The sequence below is a fragment of the Sinocyclocheilus anshuiensis genome, unplaced genomic scaffold (assembly GCF_001515605.1).
Source record: "Sinocyclocheilus anshuiensis isolate Anshui unplaced genomic scaffold, SAMN03320099.WGS_v1.1 scaffold808, whole genome shotgun sequence".
Classification (NCBI taxonomy): Eukaryota; Metazoa; Chordata; class Actinopteri; order Cypriniformes; family Cyprinidae; genus Sinocyclocheilus; species Sinocyclocheilus anshuiensis.
Genome location: NW_015555751.1, coordinates 358,439 through 370,938, shown reverse-complemented (window position 1 = coordinate 370,938; position 12,500 = coordinate 358,439). Strand labels below are relative to the sequence as shown.

At 41.2% G+C, this 12,500-nt stretch overlaps 1 protein-coding gene across 3 annotated transcripts in view; it reads left to right on the top strand.

Moving 5' to 3' along the window:
* The first annotated feature begins 581 nt into the window (after window positions 1–581).
* LOC107673745 (germinal-center associated nuclear protein-like) overlaps window positions 582–12,500 on the top strand; it is a 19,588-nt gene continuing 7,669 nt past the window's right edge. For 2 of the 3 annotated variants that reach the window (XM_016467510.1, XM_016467508.1), the window contains exons 1-15: window positions 582–609; window positions 915–2,384; window positions 2,831–3,066; window positions 3,177–3,258; window positions 4,343–4,490; window positions 4,581–4,783; window positions 4,977–5,116; window positions 5,357–5,554; window positions 5,718–5,986; window positions 6,255–6,417; window positions 6,531–6,691; window positions 6,845–7,065; window positions 7,155–7,429; window positions 7,514–7,614; window positions 7,745–7,876. In XM_016467510.1, the coding sequence (XP_016322996.1) occupies window positions 1,001–2,384; window positions 2,831–3,066; window positions 3,177–3,258; window positions 4,343–4,490; window positions 4,581–4,783; window positions 4,977–5,116; window positions 5,357–5,554; window positions 5,718–5,986; window positions 6,255–6,417; window positions 6,531–6,691; window positions 6,845–7,065; window positions 7,155–7,429; window positions 7,514–7,614; window positions 7,745–7,876 (3,713 nt within the window). In that variant the 5' untranslated portion in view covers window positions 582–609; window positions 915–1,000. Of the gene's footprint in view, window positions 610–631; window positions 669–914; window positions 2,385–2,830; window positions 3,067–3,176; window positions 3,259–4,342; window positions 4,491–4,580; window positions 4,784–4,976; window positions 5,117–5,356; window positions 5,555–5,717; window positions 5,987–6,254; window positions 6,418–6,530; window positions 6,692–6,844; window positions 7,066–7,154; window positions 7,430–7,513; window positions 7,615–7,744; window positions 7,877–12,500 lie in introns of those variants that run through there. The other variant, XM_016467509.1, reaches the window with a different exon arrangement.

The following is a 12,500-nucleotide window of genomic DNA, read 5'->3' as shown; positions in this document are numbered from 1 at the left end:
CGACTCGCGTTTAATCAAGGAGACAGTTCACGAAGAAGAGAGATAAACATAATACTGTCCGACTGCGACGAGAACAGCACCGAGAAAAGAAGACATAATAATTACTCGACTTCGAATAGGACATTCTGGTTTAAATCATTCATTATTCACAATAGTGAAACATCAGTCAGGATTGTGTACTACATCCAGTGAAGCAGAGACTATTGAGCATGTACTTTTACATTGTGCAGTATATACCAAAGAAAGAGAGGAGTTATTTAAGAAACTGAGAAACATAGGAGTAATTAATTTCACTATATCAAATCTTTTAAGTTGTGCCTCAGGACAGACAAGTACTATGAGAGAAATTCTTAGTTATCTGAAGATAACAGGATTAGAAAGTAGAATTTAAATGTCATAATAATACTACCGGTTGTTTTATTTATTTATGGAATGGGGTTTTTTTTTTTTTTTGTTTGTTTTTTTGTTTAGTTTTTTTGGGTTCCTTTTTCCCTCTTTCCCGTTAATGCGTCACACTCCAGTCCAGTTGGTGGCGGTAATACACCATAAGTTGGCTTGTCAACCGCCATAAAGTCGTACAAGAAGAAGAAGAGAACAGCACCGTTGCAAGTATTTGCAGTTTTTGTTTCTTTTCGATTTGAGTGTTTTTGACTTTTTGCATATATAATGTAGGTAAATTAAATACATACAAATATTATTAGTATTCAGGTGGTTGGTTTTGGGAATTTGCGAAGTTAAAAGCGTTCAGTGTTTAGAGCAGCTTTTCGTCTTTATCATTTCCTATTTGAGCTCTTAAAAACATGTTTAATTTGGGTTTGCACATATTATGCAGACATTATTTGTATATATAATTTTACATTTGGTTTTAGATTAACTGGAAAGTCATATGTAACTGTTTTGTATCTTTGTTTTAGAGGATTCAGAAGATGTTGGTAATGACCATTTGATGATTTGCTCAGTATCACATCAGTAAATCTTAACAACTGTTGTTCCAGCCATCATGAATCCTTCAAACATCTTTGGTAGACCACAAACTGCCTTTCATGCACCAAACGACAGTAATCAGTCTGGAAACCCATTTCAGTCCTATGCCCAGCAGAACCCGGCACATGGTGTTGGTTTTGGACAACCTTCTGCTTTTAGTCAGCCAGCTTTTGGCCAGCCAACGCCACAGTCTTCTGTCTTTAGCCAGACACCTACTTTTGGCCAGACAGGTGGGTTATCACAAGGATTGGGGCAGCCATCATCATTCTCTTTTCTGGGAACAGCCCCGGCCTTTGGGCAGTCAAGTTTGGGTCAAGGCACACTTGGATTTGGACAACCACCGCCTTCATATTCTCAAGCTACAGGACAGAATCAGATGTCTGCTTTTGATCAGACCTCTGCTTTTGGTCAGCCTTCTGCATTTGGTATTTCCTCCAGTGCCACGCAATCTATGACCAGCTTCAGCAGCACTGTTACCAACCAGCCCAGTTTTGGTCAGCTTTCTGCCCTCTCTGTACCCACTGCCACATCCAGCTCCACAACAGGGTGTAGGACTGATAATCCCACCGGTGGGAACCAGTTTAGTTTCAAGCCACCCAATGATGCCGTTTTCAAACCTATTTTCAGTGTCAGCCCCGAACCTCCCGGCTCAAATCTGTCTTCAGCCTCTGAACCTGTTGGATCGTCCAAGGCCGTAACTAGTACTATGGAGAATTCCTCCAGTGGTTCACTGTTCTCATGCGTTAAGCCAAGCGCTCTGGGCTTCAGCTTCTCACAGCCAGCAGCAGCTCCTTCTGTCTCATTTTCTAATGCTAATTTTGCACAAAAGGAGACGCTCGGTGGTGGCAGCAGCATTCAGTTCACCTTCTCTCAGCCAGCCAACCCTTCCAGCAGCAGTACGCCTGCTTCTCAGCCCACGACTCCGTCCACCTTCAGCTTCACAGCACAGACCCTTCAGTCTCAATCAGATACCAAAATGCCTGCATTTGGTGGTACTGGCATTGGATCCTTTGGATTTGGGGTCCCAAAAACTGAAGCCCCACAAAGAATGGAGGATAGAGCAGCTAATGGACAGAGCAGTGGAGGAGAAACAGCTTTTGTGGGTTTTGGCATAAAACGTAAAGAGGAGCCGGTTGATCCAAATGCATCTAAAAGCAATAGTGAGACTGGTGCAGATGGACCAAGACAACCTGCCAAACGCCCGCTGCTGAGAACTCGTGGCCCAGTTGGAGGGCTTTTTCTCAATGCATTGTCTGAGCTAATGAAATCCAAAGTCACTCCAGTGAAGAGAGAAGATCATCCTTCAGATAGACCAGATCCACCTGGTCCAGTCAGTGATGTGGTCACTATACCTCCAAGATCGCAGGCTCCCACAGTACTGAAAAAAGCAGAGGAAGTTTGTAAGTTACATGTCTTCTCTTGTGATTTTTCTTCAGTAGCGCACCAATATTAAAATTAGATTATTTTCATGTTATTGACAAATATTCTGTACTATTTCTTTACTATTTTGAAGATAAATTAAAGTAAGTGAATTAAGTAAATAACAAAAACCTACAAGCTACAAGTGAATTTAGACATCACAACATTATAATGTACAGTATGAAAAATGGATATTTATTTTGAGATTTATTGATGATTACATTTAAAAGTGTTATTTAATTATTGGTGTTCTCAATATAAAAAGGTGTAAAAAAAACATTCATAATTAAACATTCAATATCGACTGAATCTGATAAATGTTAAAAAAAAGTCTACAATATGGGTCTATAATATCTCTAATTTTTATCCTAAGCTATTTTGAAATTATTTTTCTTGCTAACATTGTTGTGATCACTTGTCTTTGTAGCACTCATGCCTGAACCACAGACACACACTCCAGGTAGACGTGCTTCTCGAAAGGAGAGCACAGACAGTTTGGCTGGTCTCTCTCCTACTGATGCCACTGTTATACAGTGCAAAGGCATCCCACCCAACCTCAACAAGAAGGACCTTGTCATACAGCATTTTGGGCACTTTGGGAAAGTGCTTAAGGTGTATTGCAGGCCTCAGAAAAATCTGGCCATTGTGCATTTCCAAGATCATGTGAGCATGTCTAGTGAAATGCATAGTACAAAATGCTCATTGCCACAAAAGTAGTTACATTTAATGTATGTGTTTGTGATTATTTAGATGAAGTGTCTCTTGCCTTCCAGGCATCTGCAGCCAAAGCCAAAAAGAAAGGAAAGCTGTTCCAGAGGACTGAAATTCACATATTTTGGCAAAGAAAAAAGCAAAGTGAGTAACAGTACTATTTAGAAGTTTGTTTGCTGTTTAATTAAATTAAGTAAAAATCTTAATTTATTAAATGTAATATTTAATGTGTACCATGACAGTGCAATTAATCTAATTTAAGTCAAAATTTGGTTTGGCCTTGTGGGACTGTTAAACTTCAAAAGGCTGTTCTTGTTAATGTCACCAATAGAATTACTGCTGAAAATGAAGTGTTTATTTAATCAGTATAATAAAAGAAAGATGAAAAAGGTTTTGATAATTTAACTATTTTAATTAAAATATATTGTTGACAAAAATGATTTAAAGAAATGAATGCACTAACAGTGTTTTTGAAGAATAAAAATGTAGAAAGAACATTTATTAAAATATTCCAATTATATAATCTTTGGTATTGCTTCGAACTGAAATCTCCACTGAAACAAATCCGGCCCTACTAAACTTGTTTAGGTGAAGTTCACTTTTTCACATTTATTTATTTTTTTGCTGCTGCTAAAAGTTACTATACAAATCTAATTTAACAACACAGGAGCTAACAGAAAATTAGGACATGATAGCTTTTTCTTTGCTTTAGACTGATGAACATCTGAAAAAAATGTTGGAGATATGCTGTGTAAATGTGATTTTATACCTTGTTTTGGTCTTAATTAAGCAGAAGCACTAATGTTAACTAAATGTTAATTTTCATGCTATTATGCTTATGAAGTTGTATATACAAGATGTTGACTTGGACATTCAAGACTCACTCATTCATATTTATTGAAAGGAGAAGAGAAACCAGTCTGTGACTTGTTCAAGAATATTTTGAATGTAAAACATATTTTAATAGAATGTCCAATTTTAAATTATAAACAATAAACAATGTTATTCAGAAAATATACTAGAAGACAGTATTATTATACATAATATATTATTATGTATAATAATAGTTTCCTAAGAAAATTTTATATTATTGTAAATGATGTATTGAAATTATATTGTTAATGTTGCCATGAATATAGCCATTGTTGCTGATATGGCGTTAAAACATAAATAAACAAATACATACATACATACATAAACATGCTTATGAAGTGATTGTCACTTACAGGTCCAAGTGAAAAGGCTGCTAGACTTTCAGAAGTCAAAGATTTGACAGGGGACTCAGAATCTGGTGCTGCATTTTTGCAGTCCTCCCCTAGTCGTAAGCCTCTTACCAGAGCAGTGCCCATCAGCACCACTAGCTCCCTTACTAAAAGGTAATTTAAGACGTGTAATATCAAACAGTCCCTTTGCATGATTCTTTTTGGCCTAATTATTTATTTCTGCATGTGGTTTTTATGTTATAGCTCTCCAATCCAAAAATTGGCTGTTGCTAAAATACTCCAATTTGAGATTGAGGCACCACTGGATTCAGTCTCAGAGGAGCGGAGCGTAGAACGACCTATTATTAACCTGCCCTCAGTACTGCAGCCTCTGATTGGTCAGGTGGCTGAAACAGCAGAGGAGAGATACCGCCTCCTAGAGCAGAGAGACAAGATTTTACGGCAAGGTAAAGCCTTAATTGGCTCTGATACAATCTAGTACTGAACTTATAATAAAGTAAATGCAGCATGTATTATTATTAGTATAGAATTATAAAAGTATATTTTATGTGATATAATATTATTTATGCTGCTTGTTTTATTTATATTTATATTTGAATATAAATTATTGGGCAAAAAAATATATTTTTGTCTCTGAAGCTCGACCCAAGAGAACAGACCTGGATATGTCCAAAGTGTTTGTGGGAACATGCCCTGATATGTGCCCAGAGAAAGAGCGGTATATGAGAGAAACCCGCAACCAGCTGAGCGTCTTTGAGGTTATTCCAGATACAGAGAAGGTTTGTGTTGATCATAATACAGTCCAGTAATGATCTGAAAGGAAAATGTTTTTATTGGAGTTTAATGTTTTGTGGCAGAGTTAAAATGACAACTCACTTTATTTATTGTAATTAATATTAATTAAAGTGATAAATATTAATGTTTGGAAGCCTTTAATGTTTTTATAGTACACTGTTACTTGCTTTGAATGCATTGGTTACTTTTTGAGTAAATTGACTAAATCCTCCCCTTCTGCATAGGTGGATCATTTTGCTACCATCAAAGAGTATAGCAGGTCTTCGGCCGATCAGGAAGAACCTCTCCCTCATGAGCTTAGACCACTTCCTGTGCTAAGCATGACTATGGACTATCTCGTAACTCAGATTATGGACCAGGGTGAGGGCAATTACCGTGACTGGTATGACTTTGTCTGGAACAGAACCAGAGGAATTCGTAAGGTGGGCATAACAACTTGAATTGCTTGATCTAAGGCCTTATTTCTAAGGTGTCTAACTGTTGATTTTAATTAAAATATTTAAAACCGATTGAATTAAAATGCAAATATTATGTTGCCGTTATGTCTTTTTTTGTAATAATTATATGTCTAAACCTGTCTTGCAGGACATTACCCAGCAGCATCTATGCGATCCAGAAACAGTATCACTCATTGAGAAATGTACCCGTTTCCACATTCACTGCGCCCATCACCTCTGCCAGGAACCCATGATGTCTTTTGACGCAAAGATCAACAATGAGAATATGACAAAATGCCTGCAGAGTCTAAAGGAGATGTATCAAGACTTAGACACTAAGGAGGTGTACTGCCCCAATGAAGCAGAGTTCCGCCAATACAATGTGTTGCTTAAACTCAATGATGGAGATATTCTTCGGTAAAACCTTGCTTTTATTGTCTTTTTTTTTTTTTTTGCAGTAAAGATAACCAGAACACTATTTTGTCTTTTAGGCAGTCCATTAAGAACAGCGTAAAAAAACATTGCAATAGTCAAGACATTCCTGTAGCTCAAACAGTAGATAATGTCACTAACAATACCAAGTTTATGGATTCAATTCATGAACTTATAAAATGTAAATAGGTAATACACATATTTGCAGTGATGGATTAAAGGATACAAATTGATTTGTTTTGTGTCAATTCAGTGAGGTGCAGCAGTTCCGTAAAGAGGTACGGGAGTCTCGAGAGGTGGATTTTGCTGTGCAGGCCTTTGCAGCACTCAATAGCAATAACTTTGTCCGGTTCTTTAAACTTGTGAGTGCAGCTTCTTATTTGAGCAGCTGCATACTTCACAGATACTTCAATCAGGTAAATTAATCTTACCCAGAAGGTAGTTGTATAGCCAGTATTTATGAAGTGTTTTGGCATTCGATACACCTTATTCTTTAATTACAACATGTTTTTTGTCTTTGTTTGTTTAGGTGAGAAGCAAGGCACTGAAAATCCTCAATGTAGCCTTTACTGTTGGATCCCAAAGATCCACCATTTTTCCAATCGAGGACTTTGTTAGAATGCTCATGTTCCGCAATGCCAGTGAAGCCACAGATTTTATTCAACAGTATGGCCTTACTATCAATGATGGGTATGTCCTACTTATTTTCTTTGTAATTTTGTAATTTTTTTGGTAAATTTTTAGATTTAGAAGTTAGATATTTTCTCAATGCGATAGTGTCCAAAGTTATTTTGGAGATGCGGAATTTTTGAAAACTAATGCCTTATTTTGTCTCTCATCCAGCATGGTAGAACTTAGCCGCACAGCCTATCAGGAGCCTGATTTCTCTTTACCGCAGAAGAAGTCTATGGTCATTGAAAGGAAGAGAACTGTTCTGATTGGTGAGGTGGTGAACGGTGGACCACTGCCCAACCCGGCCCAGCACAATCCCGTTTGCAGCTTTGACTCCAACAAGTACACAGGAGACGGTCTGTCTTCTGAGCCTCCACCAGTTGCCCTGAAGGGTGTGGATGCATTTTGATTCTTAGTTCATTAGTGAACATTAGAGTATACTTGTACTTACTATAAATATTTTAATCCTTGTCTTTGGCAGCTCATCCACAGAGGCAGGAGTTGAAGCCCTTGATGGAGCCTGACTCCAGGCCTCAGGTGACAACAAGGCTTCTGGATGAACCACGGCTGTTCGTGGACCACCCTGGCACGACAAAGCCTGTTAAACCTGATGACACGGAGGAAACCGGAGAGAAGAACCAAACAGAATCCACTCTTTCTGTGGTGACACAGCTGGTTTTCCAACCCATATTAGCCCCACAACCAGTCCGACCTCCATCTCCTCCACCCAAACCAGAACCAGCCTACACAGATCAGGTGAGACACTTTTCAGCCTTAACTACAAAGTCCTACACTGTGGTGCATACATAAGCTCACTGATGATGCTGTGATCTCTGGCAGAATATAATGGCAGAGGTGGATGTGGTGCTGAATGAGGTAGTGGAAGCTGAGGTCTCTGATATAACCCATGCAGCTGCTGAATATGTGTCTGCAGCCCTCAGGTAGAAACTTTTTCTGTTCTGACCTACAGGTTTTATTTGTCAGCCAGAAGATTTCACTTCCATTTAAGCCTAAACAAATTTTCATCATAGTGTTTGTGTCTTAATGTGTGTGCCCATGTGTGTCCTGTAGTGTGAGTGACAGTGAGTTGGAAACGGTTGTGAGTGAAGTCTTAAATCAGCTGCTGAGAGAACTGTCCTCGTCAGAGATCATCGCTGAGAAGGAGAGAATCGCAGAGGAGAAACGCAAGCAGGAAGAAGCCAGGTGTGTGCCCATTCATTTTTTTTATACAATAGTTTTGTTTTGTGTATGTTAAGTTCCCTTTCGAAATGTCTGTCATATAGCATGAATCTAGGGCAGGGATGGGCAACTTTGCTAGTGACGAAGGCCAGCATTTTTTCTCCTTTATACCAAGGGGCCAGATTACTAATCCACATCCACACACCTTTTACACCGTCTTATGCAATTTCCTTTTTATTGAAGGAAATTAAAGTATAACTAATGTAATTTGTTTTTAAAGATTTTATTAACTATAAACTTGTGCAGTTATGCTAATTCCAAAGGAAAACTTTGTTGTCAGTGGACAGAAATATTACCCCAACAAGCCAATGTAAACATCTCAATTGCATTGTCTGTAAATTTGCAACAAACAAATGTACAGAGGTCCTTTTTTATTAGTGGCCTACAGAACATTCACAAAACAACCTAAGAGTACAGTTAAAAAGGGCTTATTCAAAAAAATAGGTATTCCAAATGGTACCATAAAATAACCTGGTATCTGCAGGATTTTTTAAATCCTTTAAAGACCTTTTTAAGATCTGCACTTCACATATCAGCCTTTAAACAATTTTTAAGAAAAGGGATGCGTCAAAATGATAAATTATTATATTTAAACAATTATTATCAATTAATTATTATATTAATTAACATATAAATATATATTAGTGTCTTAATTGTTTAGATTTGTATAATGCATTAGCTTTTTGTCGATCCACTGGTTCACATTTAAAAATATGTAGCAAAAATAGCAGATGGGCTTATTGAAAAAGCAAATTCATTCTCTGCCAGCAGGTTTCACTTTCGGAACTGCAGAAATATAGTGGTGTTCCCGGTAACCACAGTACACAAAGCTGATGTGCAGCGCTCAAGTTTATTAAGTTAAATCGTAGCCTTTTGAAGTTTAATCGTCATATTAATCCATATAGCAATTCTTGTCTTTCCGTCCCCAAAGACCTCTTATAATTTAGACTTTTTGTACCATTTAAGAGTTTCCATGGCCTTAAATGTAAAAATTTAACTGAAGGCATTTTAAGGACCTGCGGAAACCCTAATAAGAACATAGTTCAGTGCAAACATTTCTGTCATGCATTTGGCAAAATGCTTTTGTTGACTATGAATTTTACCTTTGAAATTTGAGGCAAGTGCAACTCTGGCGTCTCCATTGTTTGTGAGCAGTGGTGTGATGGGGATTTAAATAAAATACAGATTTTCAAACATATGGGTATCCCCTTGAATTTTGTAAAAAGATAATCTGTTTACCATCTTGACTGGAAAATACTGTTCTCATGGTCAGTTTCTCATTTATTATTTGTTAATGTTAACATTAGAGTGCACGTCCTACTACACTGAAATTAATACGGGAGCGGCTGGAAACTAGCGACCTCTCCTGGTTGGAGATAGTATTAACATCATAAACTGAAAGCAATCTTTATGTGACTTGCTTTTCATGTGTTTTAAAATTGATCATCTGAGTCTAAGGGTGTACTCACACTAGGCACGTTTACCTTGAACCGAGCACGAGCGCGATTATCCCCCTCCCCACTCCCCCGCTGGCCTGCACTCACACTTGCACTAAACATTCCGGGCCGGAGCATGCTTACGTCATGTATGAAATAACGGAGAAAACCACTTTCGCTAATATTCTACTGAATAATTAATAATAATTAATTTATAATTTATGCCGTGCATTGATTTTCACTTGTATGTATCAGAAAATTGAGGCAGATGACGTTAATGAAATAATTTGCAGCTTTACTCGCAAACTACATTTTCTGTTCATCAATAAGGTAAGAACCAGAGCCATTATAAACCTAAATATACTTGATTGAATTAAATTAATTGAAAAGTGTAGTGTAGTAGTAGTAATAGAAGTTTTATGCCCTGGCCCACCTCTTCCAACCGGGCCAGGGCCGACTAAACGAACCGCACCTGAGCGCTGCACGGAGTGCTCACACTAATCAAATGAACCGGGCTTTGGGGGTCAAACGCGCTCGGGCACGGTTCAAAACGCCTAATGTGAGTACACCCTAATATGATCCAGCGGGCCGTACTAAAAGACACTGGGCCGCGGGCCGCCAGTTGCCCACCCCTGATCTAGGGGGGGTAACTCCGTTTTCCTCTGAATACTGATGCCTGATTTGTTAACGTTTGTGCAGCTGCACAAACCAATGGCATTTCAGCCTGGGAAAATGAGCGGAGCTGACAGAATCTTTCTACCTGCTACTCACCATAGAAGAGCCCTGGCAGAGGAAAGACTCTCTTTCTCGCAGCACTTCTCCCTGCTGCATTCTGCTGAAGATTAAAAGCCAATTTCTTCGAAGTTTGTTGCAAAATGTCGCACCACGAGCGTGGCATGTGCAGGGCACCCCTGCACACCTCGGATGAGCACAATGAGTGCGTTACTTGCCTGGGCTGTGCTCACGTTGAGACAGCACTCATGGAGACGGACTGCTCTCATTGTGAGAGCATAAGTCTCGCCTCGCTACGTTCAGGGATGACTTTCTGTAGTGAATGCGGTCCTGCCCCTCGCGCTCTCCTGTTTCTCTCCTCCCAGGAACCTCGGAGGAAGAAACAGCGGAGTCAGAGGGCTGAGCAGATGGGCACGAGCAAGTTCACGCTGACACAGGGCCCACATGTCTCACTGTCCCCCCAGTGAGATGATTCCTCTGTGTTGTTCTCCTGCGAGGATCAGCGCCTCTCATCTTTAGCGAGTGGTATGGTCTCTTTTGAAGGATCCGAGGAGGATGCTGCTGATGACTCATTGGCAGCCTCTAATGCGGAGGATTGGTAATGCTCCGTGGAGGACCCCGGCTCCCTTCCGCCCATTGGTTCCCGTGATGTCAGGCCTAGTGTTGACAGCGAGCTTATCTGCATCCTCATGAATGCCGTTGAAGAGCTCAGCTTGGAGTGGTCAGCACAAGAAAAGCCCGGCCACAGCCGCCTTGATCAATGGTTCCTGCCAGGGTGTCGTCAACGAGCTCCCCGTCAGAGACCTGCAACATTCTTCCCGGAAGTTCATGATGAACTTACCAAGTAGTGGTGTGCCCCCTACTCAGCCCGCGTCCATTCTTCTGCTTCTGCTGCCCTCACCTCCATTGATGGTGCCGAGCAAAGGGGCTATAAGAAGCTGCCCCCTCTTGAAGAGGCTGTTGCCATGCATCTCTGCCCACCTGTGGCTCAGGGATGGAAAACCAAGGCTGTTTATCCATCCAAGCTCTACAGGACCACCTCGGCCCTAGCGGGTAGGGCCTATTCCATGTCTGGACAAGCTGGCTCAGCGCTCCCCACTATGGCGGTCCTCCAGGTTTTTCAAGCCAAACTCCTCAGAGCCATGAATGAGTCCAGCCCAGTTCCTGCTGCTTTCAAGGACATGTGCAGCGCGACTGTCCTGGCCTTACGTGCTACATAGATGACTGCCCAGGCGATGGGCAGGTCATTGGCCAGCCTGGTGGTGCTCAAGCGCCGCCTCTGGTTAAACCTTACACAGATCAAAGATGCAGACAGGACCGCCTTCCTCAACTCCCCAGTCTCCACCACCGGGCTGTTTGGACCAGCTGTGGACAGATTCGAAGAACACTTCACTGCAGCACAGAAGTCGTCACAAGCCTTGCACCAGTTCCTGCCCAAGCACTCCAGCTCAGCGGCTGTTTCGACTCAACAGTCTGCGAAGCCTGCTCTGTCACCAACTCCGCCTCAGTACAAGCCAGAGCCTGAGCTCCGACAGCGCCCTCAGACTGTCAAGCACTTCCCCATCCCCAAGTGCAACGGCCCCTGCCTGAAGGTGACGTTGGACCCTGAGCCACAGAAGCCGTCCTGATCCATCAGGAGAGAAGAGGAGAGGGTTAAGTCACGCCGAGGATGGTCATCCCTCAAAGGAATCTTGCACTTGCCTTCCAATCCCCTGTACAGTTCTGGGTGTTGGAGGCTTTATTTCCACTCTCAGTGCTTGCCCTGTCCCACTCACCTATGTGCCAAAAGTGCTCTCTACTCCATTCAGAGCACAGGTCATTACCCTTTTAGCTCTCCCCGGGTCAGAGAATGACCGGGGTGCTAACTTGTTTTGCCTGGTCCGGGCCCTCTGGACATATATAGAGAGCTCTATCTAGTGTCTGCAAACAGAGCAGCTCTATGTGTGCTTTGGAGGCCGGTCTAAAGGGCTGCCAGTCACGAAGCAGAGATTATCCCACTGGATAGTTGATGCTGTAGCCTTGGCTTACACCTCAGTGGGCTCAAAGTGCCCCATTAGAGTGAGGGCCCACTCCACTAGGTGCATGGCCTCCTCCTGGGTTTGGTCCAGCAGAGTCTCCATTGGAGATAATTGAGCTTGCAGGATGCCTTTTTGTTCTGCGCTTATAGCACGGTGCTACTGAACATCGTTCCCCAAGCGTGATTCGCGCCATGTGAGAGACCATTTTGAAAGGGAACGCTCCGGTTACTAAACGTAACCTCGGTTCCCTAAAATAACATGAGCGAGCATTGCGTGCCCTGCCGTGCTATACAGTTTGCACACGAGTCGCTGCTGCCACTTCTCATACGTAAGTTTCTGATGAAATGGCACTCAACGCCGAGACGCCGACTTTATATATATATATATATATATATATATATA